The sequence below is a fragment of the Jaculus jaculus genome, chromosome 13 (genome assembly GCF_020740685.1).
Source record: "Jaculus jaculus isolate mJacJac1 chromosome 13, mJacJac1.mat.Y.cur, whole genome shotgun sequence".
Classification (NCBI taxonomy): Eukaryota; Metazoa; Chordata; class Mammalia; order Rodentia; family Dipodidae; genus Jaculus; species Jaculus jaculus.
This window is the reverse complement of record NC_059114.1, coordinates 28251812-28269003: the sequence shown is the minus strand read 5'-3', so window position 1 is coordinate 28269003 and position 17192 is coordinate 28251812. Positions and strand designations below refer to the sequence as shown.

Genomic DNA, 17192 nt, shown 5'->3' with positions numbered 1-17192 from the left:
ACCTGAACAAATGATCAAACAAGGTAGGACACTGTTTCAGATGGTAGCATTTCAGTGGCTCTGACATTTTGCTTGGGAACTTGTTAACAACCATTTTGAGGGAATACAGTGCCACCACCCCAAACCAAGGCCCACTGAATGCTGTTTCCCTGTTGAGGTAAAGGGGCCCTTGGTAGCTGTCTCCTATGTACCTGTGACCTCATGTGCTCTCTGCCCTTTGCTGAGCCAACTGTACCAGAAGGCCCTTATAAGGAGTTTGAACACTGAAGGCAGCTCTGTGCAAGCTTGACCCATGACCATCTCTGAGGAAGAGGCTCCTTGTTCACTTCCCTGTGGTGACGTGCAGTATCAGGACGAGAAGCTTGTTCAGAGAAATCTGTTTGCCTTAGAGAAAATCTGGTGCTTTTTCTTTCTAGTAGCTGCTAGGAAGCTTCTAACCAAGTTTGTATTCCATCCCCAGTAAGTACACTGGACTCCAGTGATAAACTCAGCCTTGTCGGAGCCCCTTCCCTCTTGTTCATGAAAAGGATCAAGAAAGGACAGGGACAGTGTGAAAGTGATCAGAGAGAAGTATGCGAGATGCCCGGACCAGACTCCAAGGTTTGTAGTCCAGGAGACTCAAGATGGAGTCTCCAGTTCGAGGTTTGGTCTCTAGGGTCATTAAATGTAGTTAGCGCATGCCAGTTCTTACTGGTTTCTATCTGGCAGCCATTCGCTTTAAGAAGTGTGCTGTGAAGGATGGATCCAGATCTGGCCTCCATCTCAGGCTTGCGTGGTGACCACTAGTCTGCAGAACACTTCAGTACCCTGCTGCCCACCCTTCCTGTGTACACTCCTCATATGCCTGGAGGAGGTAACTAGTCTGAGGTTGGCAGTGTTCTTACGTCCCATAATGCCAGAGTTGTGGGTGTGAGAAGCCCCTAGCCAACCTTGCTCTCTGGAACCTGCAGCAGATTAGACTGAGAGACTTGATAGTAAAGGCCACCCCGACGAGCTCACTCTCAAAGTGGAAATGGCAAAGTGTGGCTAAAGACATGTGGCCTGAGAGGCAGGTTTGGGCATTTGCTACTGTAAAGGCCATGGTGGGGTTTAGCCAGAACAGAAGTGGCCTCATGGGAAGGCCTGGTTCAGTCTTCACTGAAGTTTTGCAACTGGTGGCAGTCCAGCAGCATTAACCCCAAATGTGTCACCAATAGAAACCACAAAGAGCTCACCTAGGAGCCAATGAGAACCCACATCCCTAAAAATGTTTTTAAAAAATCTAGGCACAGCCCCTCAGGGAGGCACTGGTGACAACAGTCAGTGCATTTTATTGCCAATGGAACCTCCACACAGAGAATACTAAACAGGGCAAGAGTTGGCTCCCTCCCACAGCCCCAGACCAGGGCATGCGGACAGCTGGAGGCTGAACACTTGTCAAGTCCAGCTGCTGGATCTGACAATCTTGTCCACCCCCACTTGACTAGTCCCCATAGGCTCAAGGGACACTAATTTATTGAAACCTGAAAGGGATGGGCAAGGCCAGGAATCTATCTCACCCTCTCCTCACACACACACCCAAAAGTGGGCCTGTGGTTTCGAGTTTCTGGGCATTTTCTGAGCTAGGGAGCTAAGGTCCATTTTGGAAGGGCTAGAATCTGCCTAAGGTGGAAGATGGAAGAGCCATAACTGGGCAGGGCCAGCTAGGCCAGGAGAATGAAAACAGGAAGTGGGAAGGCGGCCACAGAGTCCAGATGGAAATGAACACTTGGGGAGCAGAGACAGCACCTGAGTCAGGGCAGGCCATGGGCCCCCAGCAGCAGCCTCAGCCAGTCCCAGCTGCCAGGTTCCCACAGCGCTGGGGCTCCCAACATGAATGCCCTAGCACCAGGCTCACAGAGTGTGACACCCTCTGCTCCGGCCCACCTGCTCTGCCTGGGGCCACACAGCCTAAGGGTACCTCAGGCAATCTGCCCCACAAAGGACATAGGGGGCCATTCCCTTATCCCTGATAGCTAGCAAGGATCCTGCCTTCAGACAGCCTCAGATTTGGACACCAGTGGCAGGGAGGCCCTTGCATGGCCCTGTTTTCCCAGTGTGATAACTAGAAACTTAGGAAGAAAAGACTCAGAATATTAAAAACATTCCATATTTGCTGCAGAGTTGTGCTTGGGCCTGCTGGTTCCCAGCTGCTGTGGGCAGTTCCTACTGAAGATAAATAGATGTCCCATGTAGCTCAGGCCTCTTCAGGCTAGTGAAGGCTGTGAGGCCCTGGGGACAATGCTCCAGGAACAGGGTACAAGGATTGGAGGCCCCTTGTCCCTTGCAGGACAGCCGAGGCCTCAAGCTACCCTGCTGAACCTGTTGTGGGTCTAATAGTTCACGAGTTGAGCCGAGTAGACACCATCCTTCTTGTCCAGCTGCAGGAGTCAAAAGACAAGGGCTTAGAAGAGGCAGAAGCACATGGTACCTCCCGGGTGAAGCCACATTTCTCCCCCCATTCCCAGCACTGATGTCTGGCACCTGGTTGTCCTGTCTGGGGGCTATGTTGGGCTTCTGGGCCAGAGGTGGCTTCTTGGTGGCCCCACTTCGGGGTACAGGGCTGGGCCGGCTGGGCTCCTCCTCACTAGATGTTCCCATCACTCCAGCCAACACATAGTGCTGCTTCCGCAGCTCCCCGAGCCGCACACGCTCTACCTCCAGTGTCTTCTCCAGTTCCAAGACTCTCACCTATAGACCACACAGCTAGCTCAGCACTGCCCATACCCTCCAGGGCTCCTCCCAGAGCTCAGCCCCAAGAGTCTATCAGAAGTGGGCATCAGGGGACCTACCTGGGTCTCCATCTCCTGCTTCTTCAGCTTGATCAAGGACAGGCCAGAGAAATCCATGGTGTCTGTGACCGGGACAAGGGGTAAGGGTCTAAGCAGTCATTCCTGCAGGCCCTGGGAAGCCAGCAGCACCACCTGGACACCAGGGTACTCACCTCTGTCCTCAATCTGCTCCTGGCCTGACTTGGTAGAGGCCACTACACTGGCAGCCCTCTCATTGACGGTTCTGGAGCATTCCTGCAAGCGGCTCAGGTGGGGGCTGTGTTTGTCAGCTTTTACCTAGGGTGAGCAAGGGAAGTCATGGTCTCCCAGTCCAGGGCTTGTTGACCCTAAGGCCAGGTCAGGCCCAAAGCCTGTGGACCTTGGATGTCACTGCAGCTTCACCTTGGAGGCTGCCACCAGCTGGGCTGTGCTGGCTGCAATCTCATGGGAACAGACGATGAGCTCTTCATACTTGCCCATGTGAAGCACCACCTTGTCAGCAGACTCCCTGAGGGGTAGGGGCAGATCAGGGCCTGGGTCTCTGCACCCCTGACTCTCAGGCCTATCCACCCCACCCCCACCTCCACCTGGGACAACATACACCAGCTGTGTGGCTCCCCAGCCCACGGCCTTGGAGGCGGAGATGAGGCCTTCAGTCCACCGGGAGTTCTTGGCGTAAAATTCCTGCTGTGTGGCTGCCCCCTAGTGGCAGTGAGAAGACAGGGATAGACTGGCCAGTCAAGGACATCACAGACAGGATTAAGTCCCCTGGACCCATTGGCCCATTCCCTCAGCTCCAGGCACAGGCACATCCCCGGGACCTTCCTAAAGCCTCCCTCCAGTGTGGGGCTTTTCAAAGTTATATCAATGATATCACACAACTGCCCTTTTCAGGTGTCTCATACCCAAAGGGGTCAGGGACTCAGAGGTCACAGCCCTTGCTGGCCCAACCAGGGAAGCTGACAGACCATAGTCTGCCCTGCTCACCCTGCCACTCTCCACAATTTCCTTCTGCAGGCTGGTAGATGTCATCACTAGGAGCCGGATGGCCTACCAAGACCAAGATACATATATGACTCTCTAGGTGGTCCGAATTCAGAGCCCACCCTAGGGTCACTGTGCCCACTCACCTTCATCAGGTCTGTGCAGGAGTTGAGAATCCTGGGGAGGAACAGAAGGGAGAGAGGAGGCTGCTCTGTAGCATGGCAATGTGAAACCATTCAAGGTTTGGCCACAAGAGGGCAAGGGACAAGTATTAATTTCACTCCCAGTCCCTCCTTTCTGGAGCTCAGCAGTCAAAAGGGTAGACCTCCTGGACCTGGGGCTCATGCAAACCCTGCCGCATGCTGGGGTCTCAGGACAGAAGTAGAGCTCACCTCTCATTCACCTCCAGTTTCACTCCTGAGCTCTCATGGCGGGCCTGGTTCATCATGTCCTACACCCAATGACAGAATGAGCCAGCAATCCTGAGAGTCAGGTCAGAAAACCCACAGCACCCTCTTCCCTCACCAGAAACTCCAGCAATATGCTATATATCCCCAGTTCAGAGGTAGCCTACACCCAGCTCAGTTGGGGGCTCCAGATCCTGAGGCTCCTGCAGGCAATGGGGGAGTCCTGAACTTCAGTCCTCACCTCGATCCTCCGCACAGCATCCTCGATGGCTGCAGAGGTGGCTGCCATCTCTTTGTCAACCATGGCCCCTAGTTCCTCTTGTCGCACATCCAGACTCTTGGGCTTCAGCTCCTGGGAGGAGAGGAGTCAGACAGGTAGATTCAACCTTAATCAGACCCTAGGGAGCCTGGGAAAGACATCCAGGAAGAATGTGCTACAAGGCTCTATGCATAGCCAGGCAGGAGTACAAAGAAATTAGCCCTGCCCAGCCCCTCAGCTACAGACTCACCTGGCCCAGCTGAAGGATGCCCTGAAGGGGAGTCCGCAGCAAGTCGGGCTGTGCCCTTGGCAGCGCTGTCTGGTCCTGCAGCTGCCCCAGGAGCTCTAGAGCCCGGGCCCCACATTCCCTGCACATGTCCATCAAGCCTGTGGGGCAGGGGCCATGAACAAAGCCTTCATTGAGTACCTCAAATGATGGCTACACACACCCTGGCTCAGGAGCTAAGGAAATCTCTGTAGGCCAGACCCCTGTAGGAGACAAGCTAGTGAGGCAGCCACTAGGACCTACTTACGGTCGGCAGGGTCGGTTGGGGCCAAATGGGAGGTAGCACTGCCATTGATGATGGTGTCCGCGGCCAAATGGGAGAAGCGGGTCAAGGCTGCCACCAGAGCAGAGGCATCTGCAGGTGGACAGGGCCAAGGTTGTAGGTGGGGAGCACTGATAACACTTGTGGGGGGCCATCATTATCTTCTCAGCAAGCCTAAGCCAAAGTCCCAGTGATCATGTATAGATGAGAGGAAGGCCAGGCAAGGAGAGACAGCAGAGCAGTAACAACCAGGGTCAGAGTGACCCCAGACACTGCTGTTCACAAGGCACTTTGCCCAGAGTCAGGTTCAGAGATGGGAGCTGGCAGGGACACTTGCTTAGCTTCCCAAAAAGGTGCCTGCCACCCCAAAATCTCTACAACAGGCAGCCTACCTGACCGCCCAACCCATGGCTGCACTCACCTGTGCAGTTGGCTAGGTACTGGGCATGCCCCTTCTCCAGGGCACTCACAGTATCCAGGGCTGCCTGGGCCCTGCTCACCAGGTAGTCTGCAATCACAAGGAGAGTGTAAGGCCTCAGCCACCCTGCCTACTTCTCAGGTTTGGGGGACAGGAAGGAGGTCCCCCCAAGTGTGTACCTGGGGAGCTGGTGCAGCGCAGATGCAATGGGTCGTCTAGCTTGTTCACAGCATCCTGCAAGATGGCCTCACCCTCTGCAGCGGCACCTCGCAACACTGCAAACTGCTCATCCAGCAGCTTCTGCCGCAGCCCCTGCTCTTGAGACTCCTGGTGGGAAGACAGCAGGCAGCCTACAGACCTTTCTCAAGACCCAGGGCTGTGGGACAGCTCCAAAGGGCAACTAGTCAGGCCCAGTTGCATCCATGATTGTGGATGGCTTCTTCTGACTGTCCAGGAAGGAGCTTTCATTCTATCTCCCATCCTCTAGGGCTTGGGCTGCCCATAAGAGGGACAAACAGTTGATAAGCAGGTGAAGAATCTGAATATTCTCCCCAAACAGCCGCCAACCACATGAAAAGATGCTCAGTGGCATTAGCCAATGAGGAAATGTAGACCTAAAACACAGTAAGTAGCTGGGTGTGGTGGGGCACACCTCAAACTAAAGAGGCAGAACCAGCCAGCCTGGGCTACAGAAGAAGGGGGGGGGTGCTGAAGAGATTGCCCAATGGTTAAGGTGCTTGCCTGCAAAACCTAGCAACCCCAGTTCAATTCCCTAGTACCCACGAAAGGCCAGATACCAGAAGTGGAGCATGCATCTGGGGTTGGTTTGTAGCAACCAGAAGCCCTAATGTGCTCATTCTCTCTTACTCTGCTTATAAATAAATAAAAATGTGTTTAAAAATGAGCCAGAGTTTATATCCAACTGGGCTAAAATAAAGACCATAAATGGCGATGAGGATGTGGGGAAATTGGTTCTTGCACCTACAACTGCTTTATTTTTTTTTTTTTGGTTTTGCGAGGTAGGGTCTCACTCTAGCCCAGGCTGACCTAGAATTCACTATATAGTCTCAGGGTGGCCTTGAACTCATGGTGATTCTCCTATCTCTGCCTTCTGAGCGCTGGGATTAAAGGTGTGTGCCGCCATGCCCAGCTTCTTTTTTTTTAAAAAAAAATATTTTATTTATTTACTTGAGAGAAAGCAAGAGAATGGGTGCACCGGGGCCTTTAGCCACTGCAAATGAACTCCAGAAGCATGTGCCGCCTTGTGCATCTGGCTTATGTGGGTACTGAGGAATCGAACCTGGGTTCTCAGGCTTCACAGGCAAATGTCTTAACTGCTAAGCCATCTCTCCAGCCCAGGAGCTTCTTTTTAAGAGGTAGTAAAATCCTAGCAACATGAATGGGATACAGACCCTGAACATGGTAAGAACATGGATTCACGCAACAAAGGAGCAAGCTGCCTGGCAAAAACGTGGTACTGCTGCTATGGCAAGGGGAGGCTGTACCTTCTCTGCCAGCCGCCCCTGCAGCTCATTCTTCTCTTGGGAGCTGCGCCACCGCTCCTGGCTCAGTGCTTCTTCCTTCTCCTGCACCAGGCTCTGGGCAGCCAGCAGCTCAGCCTCCTGCTGCCTCATGGCCCCACTTAGCGTGTCCTTCTCTGCACTCAGTGTGTCCAGCCGTGAGCTCAGCTCTGATTCACTCTGTGAACAGGAGGCCTGTGACCAGCCATCTTAGCCCTGCCCAGCCCTGCCCCATATTTACAGTCAACCGTGACACCCAGAACTTCCTGAGGCTTGGGACTGTACCTGGGCCTGGCTGAGTCCTCTGAACCCAGTGGCATCTAAGTGTGGCCCAGTTGAGAGGAAAGGATATCCCAGCCTGATCCCAGCAACCTACTCTGTCCCCTGTGTAGTCGGTAGTACCTGCTCTGTACGGCTCAGGGCCTCCTGTGCAAGAGCCAGCTCTCCAGACTTGGCTGCCAGCTCACTCTTGAGCTTTTCCAGCTGGTCACTCTGCTCCTCCAGCTAGGACAGGACAGTGTGTCACTGGGACAGCAGGGCTGCAGAATATGGGGCGGGACCTGCATACAGGACATACCTTCATCTCCGACTCACGCTTCACCTGCTCCATCTGGAAGGCCAGCTGCTCCTTTACCCGTGCCACCTCCTCCTGGCTCTGCTGTGTCACTGTCAGCTGCTTGGCTGTGTCTGCATTCTACAGGCAGGGAGCAGACAGGCTCATGCCCTGGACTTGGATGGCACTGCCCTTCCCCAAGGCCAGGGTGGGAGCTGGCAGGCCCACCTTCCTGAGCAGCTCTGCATGTGTACTGATGAGCTCACTGTGTTTCTCCTTCAGCTTGCTGTAGCGTGCCTCTGTGGCACTGGCTTTCCCTACAAAGAGGAGAGGCTGAGCCCAGCTACTAGGCAAAGGGGAGCCCAGGCCCTCACCCAGGCACTGCCACAGAGGTACACACTCTCGGCTTCCTCTCGCAAGCTCTGATTGCGCGCACTCTCCAGCTGTGCGGCCTTCAGCTGTGCCAGCTCATGGCGGAGCTGCTCGTTGTCCACCAGGGCTTTCTGCTTCTGCTTCCGTTGTTCCTCCAGCTCTGTCTCCAAGGCATTCACCTGGCCCTTCAGCTGCGAGATATACCGCTGGGCCTGCAGCGCAGCAAGGACAGAAGTAGGCCCTGCTGGCCCATGTGACGACCTCCCTCTATCACATCCCCTCACCTCACCTCCAGCTTGATCTTCTCAAGCTCAGCACGGAGGGTTTCTACCTCTTTCTTCAAGTTCTCGATCTGGAGGTCCCTGAGGACAGAAGTCTTGGGCTCAAGTTCATCAACCAAAAGGTCACAAACTCACATGAAGGAGGCAGGCTCTCTACTGGCCACTTGTGATTTGGGCATTTCATGAGTCCATCTCCCCTATCCTCAGACTTTCCAGCCCCCCCCCCCATTTCCCCTGACCCCAGCCAGCCCCTGGGAACTCACCTGTCATCCTTTATGGAGCCATTGGGGGGTCCAAAGGTCTGATCAAAGAGGTCAGCCACCACCTGCCATAGCAGAGCACAGTGACCCCTGTCCATACATCTGTGCCCTCTGTGTTGCAGAAAGCCTAAAAACCTGACATGTCCCCAGGCTTATGCTAGGTTGAAGGACTTTCCTCATGGGGAAGGACAGGGATACAGGGGAGACTCTCTGTCAGTGCGGAAGCTCACCACTGGCTCTGCAGCGGGGGGCCCACTGCTGATCTCAATGAGGTTCTCAGGTTCCTCGTCCTCTGGGGCCTCTTCAGGGATCACCACCACAGGCTTGATGTGCTCGGCCAGGGCTGAGGCCCGTAGGAAGTTGGGGGGTCCCTGCAGGGGCAGGAGGTGGGAGCTGCTCAGCTGTGAGGGTCCTAGCCAAAGCTCTCAGGACCCAGAGCATGGGAGGGGTGCGGTACCTCAGGCAGTCGGGGGATCTGGATGAGGCGCTTAAAGTAGAGCATATCCGAAGCTCGGCGGAAGAAGTTCCTGAGACTGTAGGTAGTGAAGGATGGATGACACATCACAGGGGAGCCACAAGGCCTCTTCCCAACCATGCTTAGTCCTGCTCAGGGCTGTACCTGTGAAACTGCTCATGGAACCGGTCCCTGTGGCCTTGCAGGGTGTCTGCCGGGAGACCTGGGAGACAGCACAAGTTTAACAGAATTTCCTGTTTGCTTTTACTCTGTGGCTTGCTTTCTGAAACCTCCCTGTTCTGGATCCACAGAGAAGGAAGATGAGACATGGAGACTCTGGAATCACAGCATGCCTCACTTGTGCCTGACTTTGGGAGTGGGGGGTACCATATCTCAGGATCAATTCCTGAGCACTACAGTGATAGCTCTTGCTTTGTTCCCCAGAGATCATGATGGGACATATTCAGAAGCAGGAGAGAGGCTACTGTTCTCTCCTATGACAAGTGTTCAGAGAGCCACAAAAATACAAAACTATGGGGTGGAGAGATGGCTTAGTGGTTAAGCACTTGCCTGTGAAGCCTAAGAACCCCGGTTCGAGGCTCGATTCCCCAGGACCCACGTTAGCCAGATGCACAAGGGGGTGCACACGTCTGGAGTTCATTTGCAGTGGCTGGAGGCCCTGGCACGCCCATTCTCTCTCTCTCTCTCTCTGTCTCTCTATGTGCCTCTCTCTGTGTGTCATTCTCAAATAAATAAATAAAAATGAACAAAAAATATTTAAAAAAATACAAAACTATGCCACTCTACTCAGTCTTTTTCTGCTTTGGAAAAGTATCTTCATAAAACATGCTATTATTATGTTAACACAATTCTCTGTAATCACCTCTTCCATTCAGTTAACACTGATAGGCATAAAGCCAATGCATCCCACCCAGGACCGCAGCTACCTTGGGATGTACAGAACAGACTGACTCACAGGAGTGCAGCTTGAACATGAGCTTGACTGTGTAGTGGTACAGGTGGCTGCAGTCCTGGATGACCTGGATGAGTGGGGCCAGGCGGCACTGACCGGAGGACATCTGGGACACTGCAATGGCTGTGTTGAGCTGCCGGAAAACTGTAGAAGAGGAGTAGACACCAGTGTGAGTCAGCATGGTTGGAGACATGGTGTATGTCCCCACTGACAGCCACCTTAGTGACAGCCCAGGCTCTGGTGGCCCTGGAGTCAATGACTGTCCTCCTGTTGTACTGACACAACTGATATGAAGGTTTGAAGATAGATGGAATTCTAATCCAAGTCTCTGACACCAGCATTCTCTGGCATCAGACTGAAGCACTTGTACTGGAATAAGACAAAGGGAACAGCAAGTTTCCAGAAGTCTCTAGCATGGTAGCACAGCAGCTTGAGGGACAGGAGTGGAAGCTCCATGGTCAGGGGTCTCAAATCTGCTCTGACACACACACACACTCTCAAATAAACAAATAATAAAATGTATTTTTTAAAAATTGGGCTTGGACTGGAGAGATGGCTTAGCGCTTGCCTGTGAAGCCTAAGGACACCAGTTTGAGGCTTGATTCCCCAGGACCCACGTAAACCAGATGCACAAGGGGGTGCACATGTCTGGAGTTCATTTGCAGTGGCTGGACACCTTGGCACACCCATTCTCTCTCTCTGCCTCTTTCTCTGTCACTCTCAAATAAATAAATAAAAATAAACAAAAAACTTTAAAAATTTGGGGCTGTAGAGATGGCTTAGCAGTTAAGGTATTTGCCTGCAAAGCCAAAGGATCCTGGTTCAATTCTCCAGGACCCACATAAGCCAAATGCACAGGGGGGTGCATGCATCTGTAGTTCATTTGCAGTGGCTGGAGTACCCATTCACATTCTCTCTCTCAAATAAATAAGTAATAAAATATACATTTAAAAAATCTGCTCTGAACACTAGGGCTGTCACAAAGGTAGGCAAGTTGAGGCATAACTAGAATATCTGCACTGGGGAGGCTGTGGCATGAGGCCTGAGGTCAAGGCCAGCCTGCACTACATAGTGAGGCCCTGTCTCAGAAAACTGTCACTGGACTGGGGAAATAGATCAGTGGTTAAAGGTATTTGCTTACAAAGTCTGCTGGCCTGGGTTTAGTTTTCTAGTATCCACGTAAAGTCATATGCACAAAGTGGCACATGTGTCTGGAGTTCATTTGCAGTGACAAGAGGCCCTGGCATACATTCTTTCTCTCAATATTTAAGATTTGTTTTTATTTATTAGGGACAGAGAGAAAGGGAGAGTGAGTAAGAATGGGCACACCAGGGCCTCTAGCCCTGATGCATGTACCACCATGTGCATCTGGCTTACATGGGACATGCAGAATTGAACCTGGGTTCTTAGGCTTTGTAGGCATGTGCCTTAACCACTAAGCCATCTCTCCAACCCTCAATATTTAAAAAAAAAAAAAAAAAAGTATCACCCCATTGCTTTTACCTTACCACCTGGTCAGGGCTTGTTCTAGGTTATAGCCATGGAAGCAGCCTGAAGTGACCTGATACCTTACTTGCCCCCAGAGCCCCTGACAATCAGGCCTTGTATCAGAACTCCAGAGGAGTAGGGACACAGGACAAACATGAGGCTGCCTCCCTGGCTGGCATCTTCTCTAGGGCAGAGAGAGGAATGACAAAGAGCCTGCAGCAAGCTATAGTGGGAGAGGCCAAGCAGTCCCACGCTGGGTAGCCACTGGAAAACTTCCAGAGTAGCCACCCCCTAGGTCCTGGAGTCCTGTTCGGGCCTTGCTGGGGTGGGGCTGCCTGCAAACAGGAAAAGGCCAGGATGGGAGGGATGAGAAGGCAGAGGCAAAGTGCCATTCCTCACCTTTTCTTGGTTCCTAATTAGATAAAGTACATTTTGCATAAAGCACACAGAAAGTACTGCTTTGGGTTTTAAATGTATGAATAAGCACTGTTCTATAATCTGCTTTATTCCACACAGAATGTTCTTTAAGTCTTTCCTGACCAAGGTAGAATTCCCCTTTCCCCCTTCCAGGCCAGGAGGGCAAGCCCTCTGAGATTTCCTGTCCAATAGCTGCCAGTCCTGTGTTAAGCTGTCTGACAAGACTGAGAGGTGTTTCTGGACACTAAGTGGGAAATACAGTGCAAATTCTCTTGGGGAGTTACTGCAGGTGCCTAGAGGCCAAGCAAGAGCTTAGAGAGGAGGCTCCTCCACAGATTGTATTTCCACTCTCTCCTCATCCTGGGGCCAACAGTGATACTCGTGGGGTAGGAGTACAGCCAAGGCTGTACTCTAAGCATATTCATAGGGTCCTGGAGATGAGGAGGCCTTAGCACCAGGCTTTAGAGATGCCAAGAAGTGCTATTACCTATGCCTGGCAGAGGCAAGGACCCCAAAAGAACAAGTACATTTAAGAATATTCCAAGCCAGGCGTGGTGGTGCACACCTTTAATCCCAGCACTAGGAAGGAAGAGGTAGGAGGATCACTGTGCATTCAAGGCCACCCTGAGCCTACATAGTGAATTCCAGGTCAGCCTAGGCTAGAGTGAGACCCTACCTTGCAAAATAATAACAACAACATTCCATCAGGGGACTGGAGACACTTGCCAAAAAGTCTAACAACCTGAGTTCAATTCCCTAGTACTCATGTAAAGCCAGTTACACAAAGTGGCACATGCACCTGGAATTTGTCTGCAGTGGCTAGAAGCCCTGGTGCACCCATATTCATTCTCTCTCCTCTCTCTGATTGTAAATTTATATATATAGTTTATTTGTTTTGTTTTTTGAGGGTCTCAGGCTGACCGGGAATTCACTATGTACTCTCAGGGTGGCCTTGAACTCATGGTGATCCTCCTACCTCTGCCTCCCAAGTGCTGGGATTAAAGGCATGTACCACCACATCTGGCTTAATTATTTTTTATAAAAGAATATTCCAGGGCTGGAGAGATGGCTCAGCAGTTAAGCCCTTGCCTGTGAAGCCTAAGGACCCTAGTTCAAGGCTCAATTCCCCAGGACCCACATTAGCCAGATGCACAAGGTGGCACGTGCGCCTGGAGTTTGTTTGCAGTAGCTGGAGGATGGAGAATGCACCCATTCTCTCTCTCTGCCTCTTTCTCTCTCTGTATGTCACTCTCAAATAAATAAAAATAAATTTAAAAAAGAATATTTCAGGGCTGGAGGAATGGCTTAGCAGTTAAGGCATTTGCCTGCAAAGAAAAAGGACCCAGGTTTGATTCCCCAGGACCTATGTTAGCCAGATAAAAAAGGGGCACATGCATCTGGAGTTTGCTTGCAGCATGATGTGCCTATTCTCTCTCTTTTTGTCAAATCCAAATAAATAAATTTTTTAAAGACAATTCAATCAGGAACTGGGGATGAGTTCAGTGTTCAGTGCTGTCCTAGCATGTGTGAGGCTCCAGGTCCCACCCTTAGCACTAGGGGGAAAGAAAAAAGAAAACATCACATTGGTCTGATGACTGTTATCTTCCCAACTCTGACATCATGGGATACATGCAGACCAAAGACTGCTCTGTGGACTGCTCACCTGATTCTGAAAGCTTCAACTCACAGTCCATGTAGTCAAACATCTCTACGGTGAGCTGGAAGCTACAGAGAAGAGGGAGGGATGAGTGGAGTGGCTGGACATGCCTGCTTATCCCTGAGATCTCATAGGAGCAGATAAGTGTCTTTAACCCAGACACACACATCAGGTACCAAATAAACTCTGTCCATCGGGGAGTGTGACCTTCAACCCCAGAGAGCATGGCCTCATCAACACCTTCCCCCACCCAGTGTGTGCCTGGATTTCAGGAATGCCAGGTAAACTGAGGCCATGCAGACTTACATGTTGTTGACATCGGTCCCAGCTGCCTTCTCCAACACCTCGTCTGTCACTTCCAGACCCGCAGGAAACTGGGGGTGCTATGGAAAGAGCCTCAACTCAGTTACAGCCATGTTGGGCAGCCACATTTTGGTTCATTACTCCCAAAACATGGGGGCAGCCTAGGAGGCTCTCATGATTCTAGCCCAGTGATCCCTGCTGCTCTGGCAAGCCAGTGGAGGGCTAGCTAAGGGCTTGGGGGTAGTGGAAAGAGAGACTGTGGGGATGGTTAAGGCAGCCTGACCAGGTCTGACAGCTACTGGAGCAAAGACAGAGCTGGGATGCCCATCACATCATCATAAACACCTGACCTAGGAACTTTATGTCATCCTAGTTTCCCTGTGAGTGGACACACCATGGACAGGACAGATATCACCCTCTATAGGTCCAAAAGGGAGGAGCCCACAGGTCCCTGAGCCTTAAGATTCCCCAAGAAAACTACCTTAAGGTGGAAGGAGATTTTTGTCAGCAACAATTTGGTGTAGACATTCACCAGCTGTCCATACCGGTCATGCAAGTGCCCCTGAGGGAGGGAATTGGAACCCAGAGTGAGGCTCCTTCCAAGGACATGCCTAGGAATTCTAAAGACTAAGTATGCAACCAGGCAGAAGAAGGTAGAAAGGAGAGGCGAGTGCCATTCCTTCACAAACCATTGCTTATTCACTCAACAAACATTTCCACCAATCTCACTAGTCTCTTTTTACTTCTCTTATCCTTACTTCGAGGCATTCTTGCCAGAGAAACTCTTGTAAGAAGAGCCAAGAGCTCTTTGTCCAGGGCAACAGGCCAGTTCCAAGTGGGGATACTTTATTATAGTGCTTGTGGAAAAAAGGGGAGGCACATTCCAACAGACGCCTGTACACAGCCTCCCAGCTCCCTCTGACAAACCTCGCAGTCTATGGCCACACCAGTGAGGTAGGCAGCAGCTCTGCGATGGGTACTCTTTTCCTTACTGCAGTGGACATGGATAAGCAGCAGCTGTTCTGGGCAGGCAACACTGCAGCTGGGCTGTTCCTGAATGCATCCAGACACAGGCTCTCCAAGGGCTCTGACTGTTGCATCTGAGAGTTGACTGGGAAGCATGCAGAAAGCCTCCCAATTCAAGTCTGAGGAAGCCTAGAATTCTGTGCTCTTCATGTGGGCTCTCTGACAACCATTCCAAGACTTGGTCCACGGTTGCCATCTTGCCCAGTTAATGAGCTTGGATGCTACACAGGTCAAGAACGTGACAGAACACCCCACCCCATCCAGAACTCAACAGCATGGGCACAGCCTCACACTGAGGCTCTACTCGCCCATAGCAGCCCAGGGATACCACTCTATCTTCTGCTATAAGACTGCACCCTTTCCTCAGTTGTGTGGGCTCACAAGGTCCCTGGATGCCAAGCAGAGACTTGTCTGGACACTGTCCCAGGCACCTACCCACAGGTCACCAATCTCTCGGACGTTGCTCCTGTACCGCTGGCAGTCATGAAGCACCTGTGGCAGGAACAGGGGGTGAGAAGATCCAGAACCTGGTGGGGGGTCTTGAGGCATTTGCTCTTAAGTCCAGGGCAGGAGGGACAAAGTACAAGGACAGGTCCTGAGCAAGGCTAGGCAGACTAGAGTTCAAGGGGACAGAATGGAGCCAGAGCTGTACACCTTGAGAGGACAGTGTTCTGCCTCCCATGGGTGCTGACAGCCAGTGGCATGGGGGTCTGGCCCCACTACTCACATTGGGGTGCCCATCTCGGAGGACCTTGTGAAGGACATGGCAGAACTTCCAGCTGAGGATGGAGCTGCTTGGCAGTGGCAGGCCAATGGCATAGGACCAGAAGGTGAAGGCCCCCTTCTCATGGTGAGTGCCCAGAATGATGCCTTCAAGGGTCAAGGCTAAGAGCCAGGCACAGACACTGAAGCATGAGGAGGTTGAGGCCTCTGCAAATGGTCTCACACTTAGTCCTGGCACCTGAGCCTCCAGAACCCCCACCCACCCCAGGTCACAAAAGCCAGGATTTTAAGCTGGGCTTGGTGGCGCAATCCTTTAATTTCAGTACTTGGGAGGCAGAGGTATGAGGATCACTGTGAGTTCAAGGCCACCCTGAGACTACATAGTGAATTCCAGGTCGGCCAGGGCCAAAGTGAGAACATACCTCAACAACAAAAAGCCAGGATTTTTGGTCAGGGACAGGTGTTAGGATACTAAAAAGGGCAAAGTCATAATGATCATGTCCCAGACTCATCCTGCAGGACCACACCAAGCCCATCCTTCTCACACTTCCCATGACCCGAGGAGCACAAGGATACGCCGGGCATGCTTCTCTTTCACTGGGGCCTCCTGGCTGTTGATGGCTTTACTGATGCTGATGGCCTGTGAGGGACATGAGGGCAGAGTTAGAAGCTCAACCACAGCTGTCCTGAGAACCCACCCCAAAGGAGAAAAGGTCACACGGCCTGTTGGAAGACAAGTGGACAAGGCGGGAATACACTAAGCAGCCATGCTTCTCCTACTCAACATGCAGTTCAAGCTGCAGCTAATGAGCCACTGTTCTGGGAGGCAAGGAGAAAGAGGAGAAAGCTGATGACTCAGAAGAGCCTGTCCGACCCACCCCATGTGGCTCTGCCTGAAGAGGTCCTGCAGGCCCCAGGAGTAGTGCTGAAGGCATGGCCTAACAGCATCTTCTAGCCATGATCCTCTTCTCAGGGGTCAGTCATGGAGACCTGAGAACTTCTCAGGGCTGAACTCTGGTGCTAGTACCCCTCTGAAAGGATACAACATCCCCTCCCCTGGGAAGCAGGGTCCACAGTAAGACTGACACCCCACCTAACCACATCCAGTGGCTAGGTCCTGTGGTTTGCTGCCTTGTGCTGGTGGGCTGCATGGATGGGCGCCTATCCTGACTCAGCTCTCTCTCCTGGACAACTATGGCCCTGAAGGAGGGGAAGCTTAGCACTCCGCTGTTGTCACCTAAGACAAACAAAAAGCAGCTATACATTTGACCAAAGCCAGAGCCAAGGCTCTGAATTCACAAGGCCTCATGCCTCTTGAATCTTCTCCCCCAGCCCTCCCAGCCGTCAATACCTTCCAGGAAGGCTTCTTGAATAGGATGGCTCCTGGACAGGAGGCTCAGGGCAGGTACAGCAGTACTGTCCCTAGCCCACACCTGAAATTCATCATGCTGGCAGGGACACTCTCCTACTGGAGAGCAGAGCACTTACAAGTGTTTACAGACTGAGAGAGTTGCCTTGGCCACAGGCACGAGTGTGGAATGGGTTTGCAGACAAAGACCCAGAGACCGGGACCTGCAGCAGCTCTGGCCAGGATGCCCTCCTCCAGCACAGCTGATGGGCCACACTGGGCAGACACCCTGGAGGCCCATGCCACAGGCCAGCCAGGGCTGGACAGCACTGCATGCTGTCTTTCTTCACTTTGGGGCCACCATGCTCTCTCCTTACAGCATCTAAGCAGTGCCCTGCCCAGCGGAGGGATT

The 17192-nt window shown here is 52.3% G+C and overlaps 1 protein-coding gene across 1 annotated transcript in view; it reads right to left on the bottom strand.

Annotated features, from left to right (window-relative positions):
- Positions 1-1290: 1290 nt before the first annotated feature.
- Positions 1291-17192, bottom strand: part of Hip1r (huntingtin interacting protein 1 related) — a 34636-nt gene continuing 18734 nt past the window's right edge. The window contains exons 2-32 of the mRNA XM_045132347.1: positions 16009-16072; positions 15437-15579; positions 15145-15201; positions 14165-14245; positions 13687-13763; positions 13387-13448; positions 9822-9962; positions 9011-9068; positions 8849-8924; positions 8622-8762; positions 8395-8456; positions 8140-8212; positions 7879-8062; positions 7707-7795; positions 7503-7619; positions 7328-7429; positions 6911-7105; positions 5585-5732; positions 5409-5495; positions 4973-5080; positions 4690-4826; positions 4422-4532; positions 4166-4224; positions 3920-3950; positions 3777-3839; positions 3391-3491; positions 3192-3297; positions 2963-3086; positions 2811-2872; positions 2503-2709; positions 1291-2399 (exon numbers count right to left, since the gene is read on the bottom strand). Of these exons, the coding sequence (XP_044988282.1) occupies positions 2352-2399; positions 2503-2709; positions 2811-2872; positions 2963-3086; positions 3192-3297; positions 3391-3491; positions 3777-3839; positions 3920-3950; positions 4166-4224; positions 4422-4532; positions 4690-4826; positions 4973-5080; positions 5409-5495; positions 5585-5732; positions 6911-7105; positions 7328-7429; positions 7503-7619; positions 7707-7795; positions 7879-8062; positions 8140-8212; positions 8395-8456; positions 8622-8762; positions 8849-8924; positions 9011-9068; positions 9822-9962; positions 13387-13448; positions 13687-13763; positions 14165-14245; positions 15145-15201; positions 15437-15579; positions 16009-16072 (3114 nt within the window). The 3' untranslated portion in view covers positions 1291-2351. The remainder of the gene's footprint in view (positions 2400-2502; positions 2710-2810; positions 2873-2962; positions 3087-3191; positions 3298-3390; positions 3492-3776; positions 3840-3919; positions 3951-4165; positions 4225-4421; positions 4533-4689; positions 4827-4972; positions 5081-5408; positions 5496-5584; positions 5733-6910; positions 7106-7327; positions 7430-7502; positions 7620-7706; positions 7796-7878; positions 8063-8139; positions 8213-8394; positions 8457-8621; positions 8763-8848; positions 8925-9010; positions 9069-9821; positions 9963-13386; positions 13449-13686; positions 13764-14164; positions 14246-15144; positions 15202-15436; positions 15580-16008; positions 16073-17192) is intronic.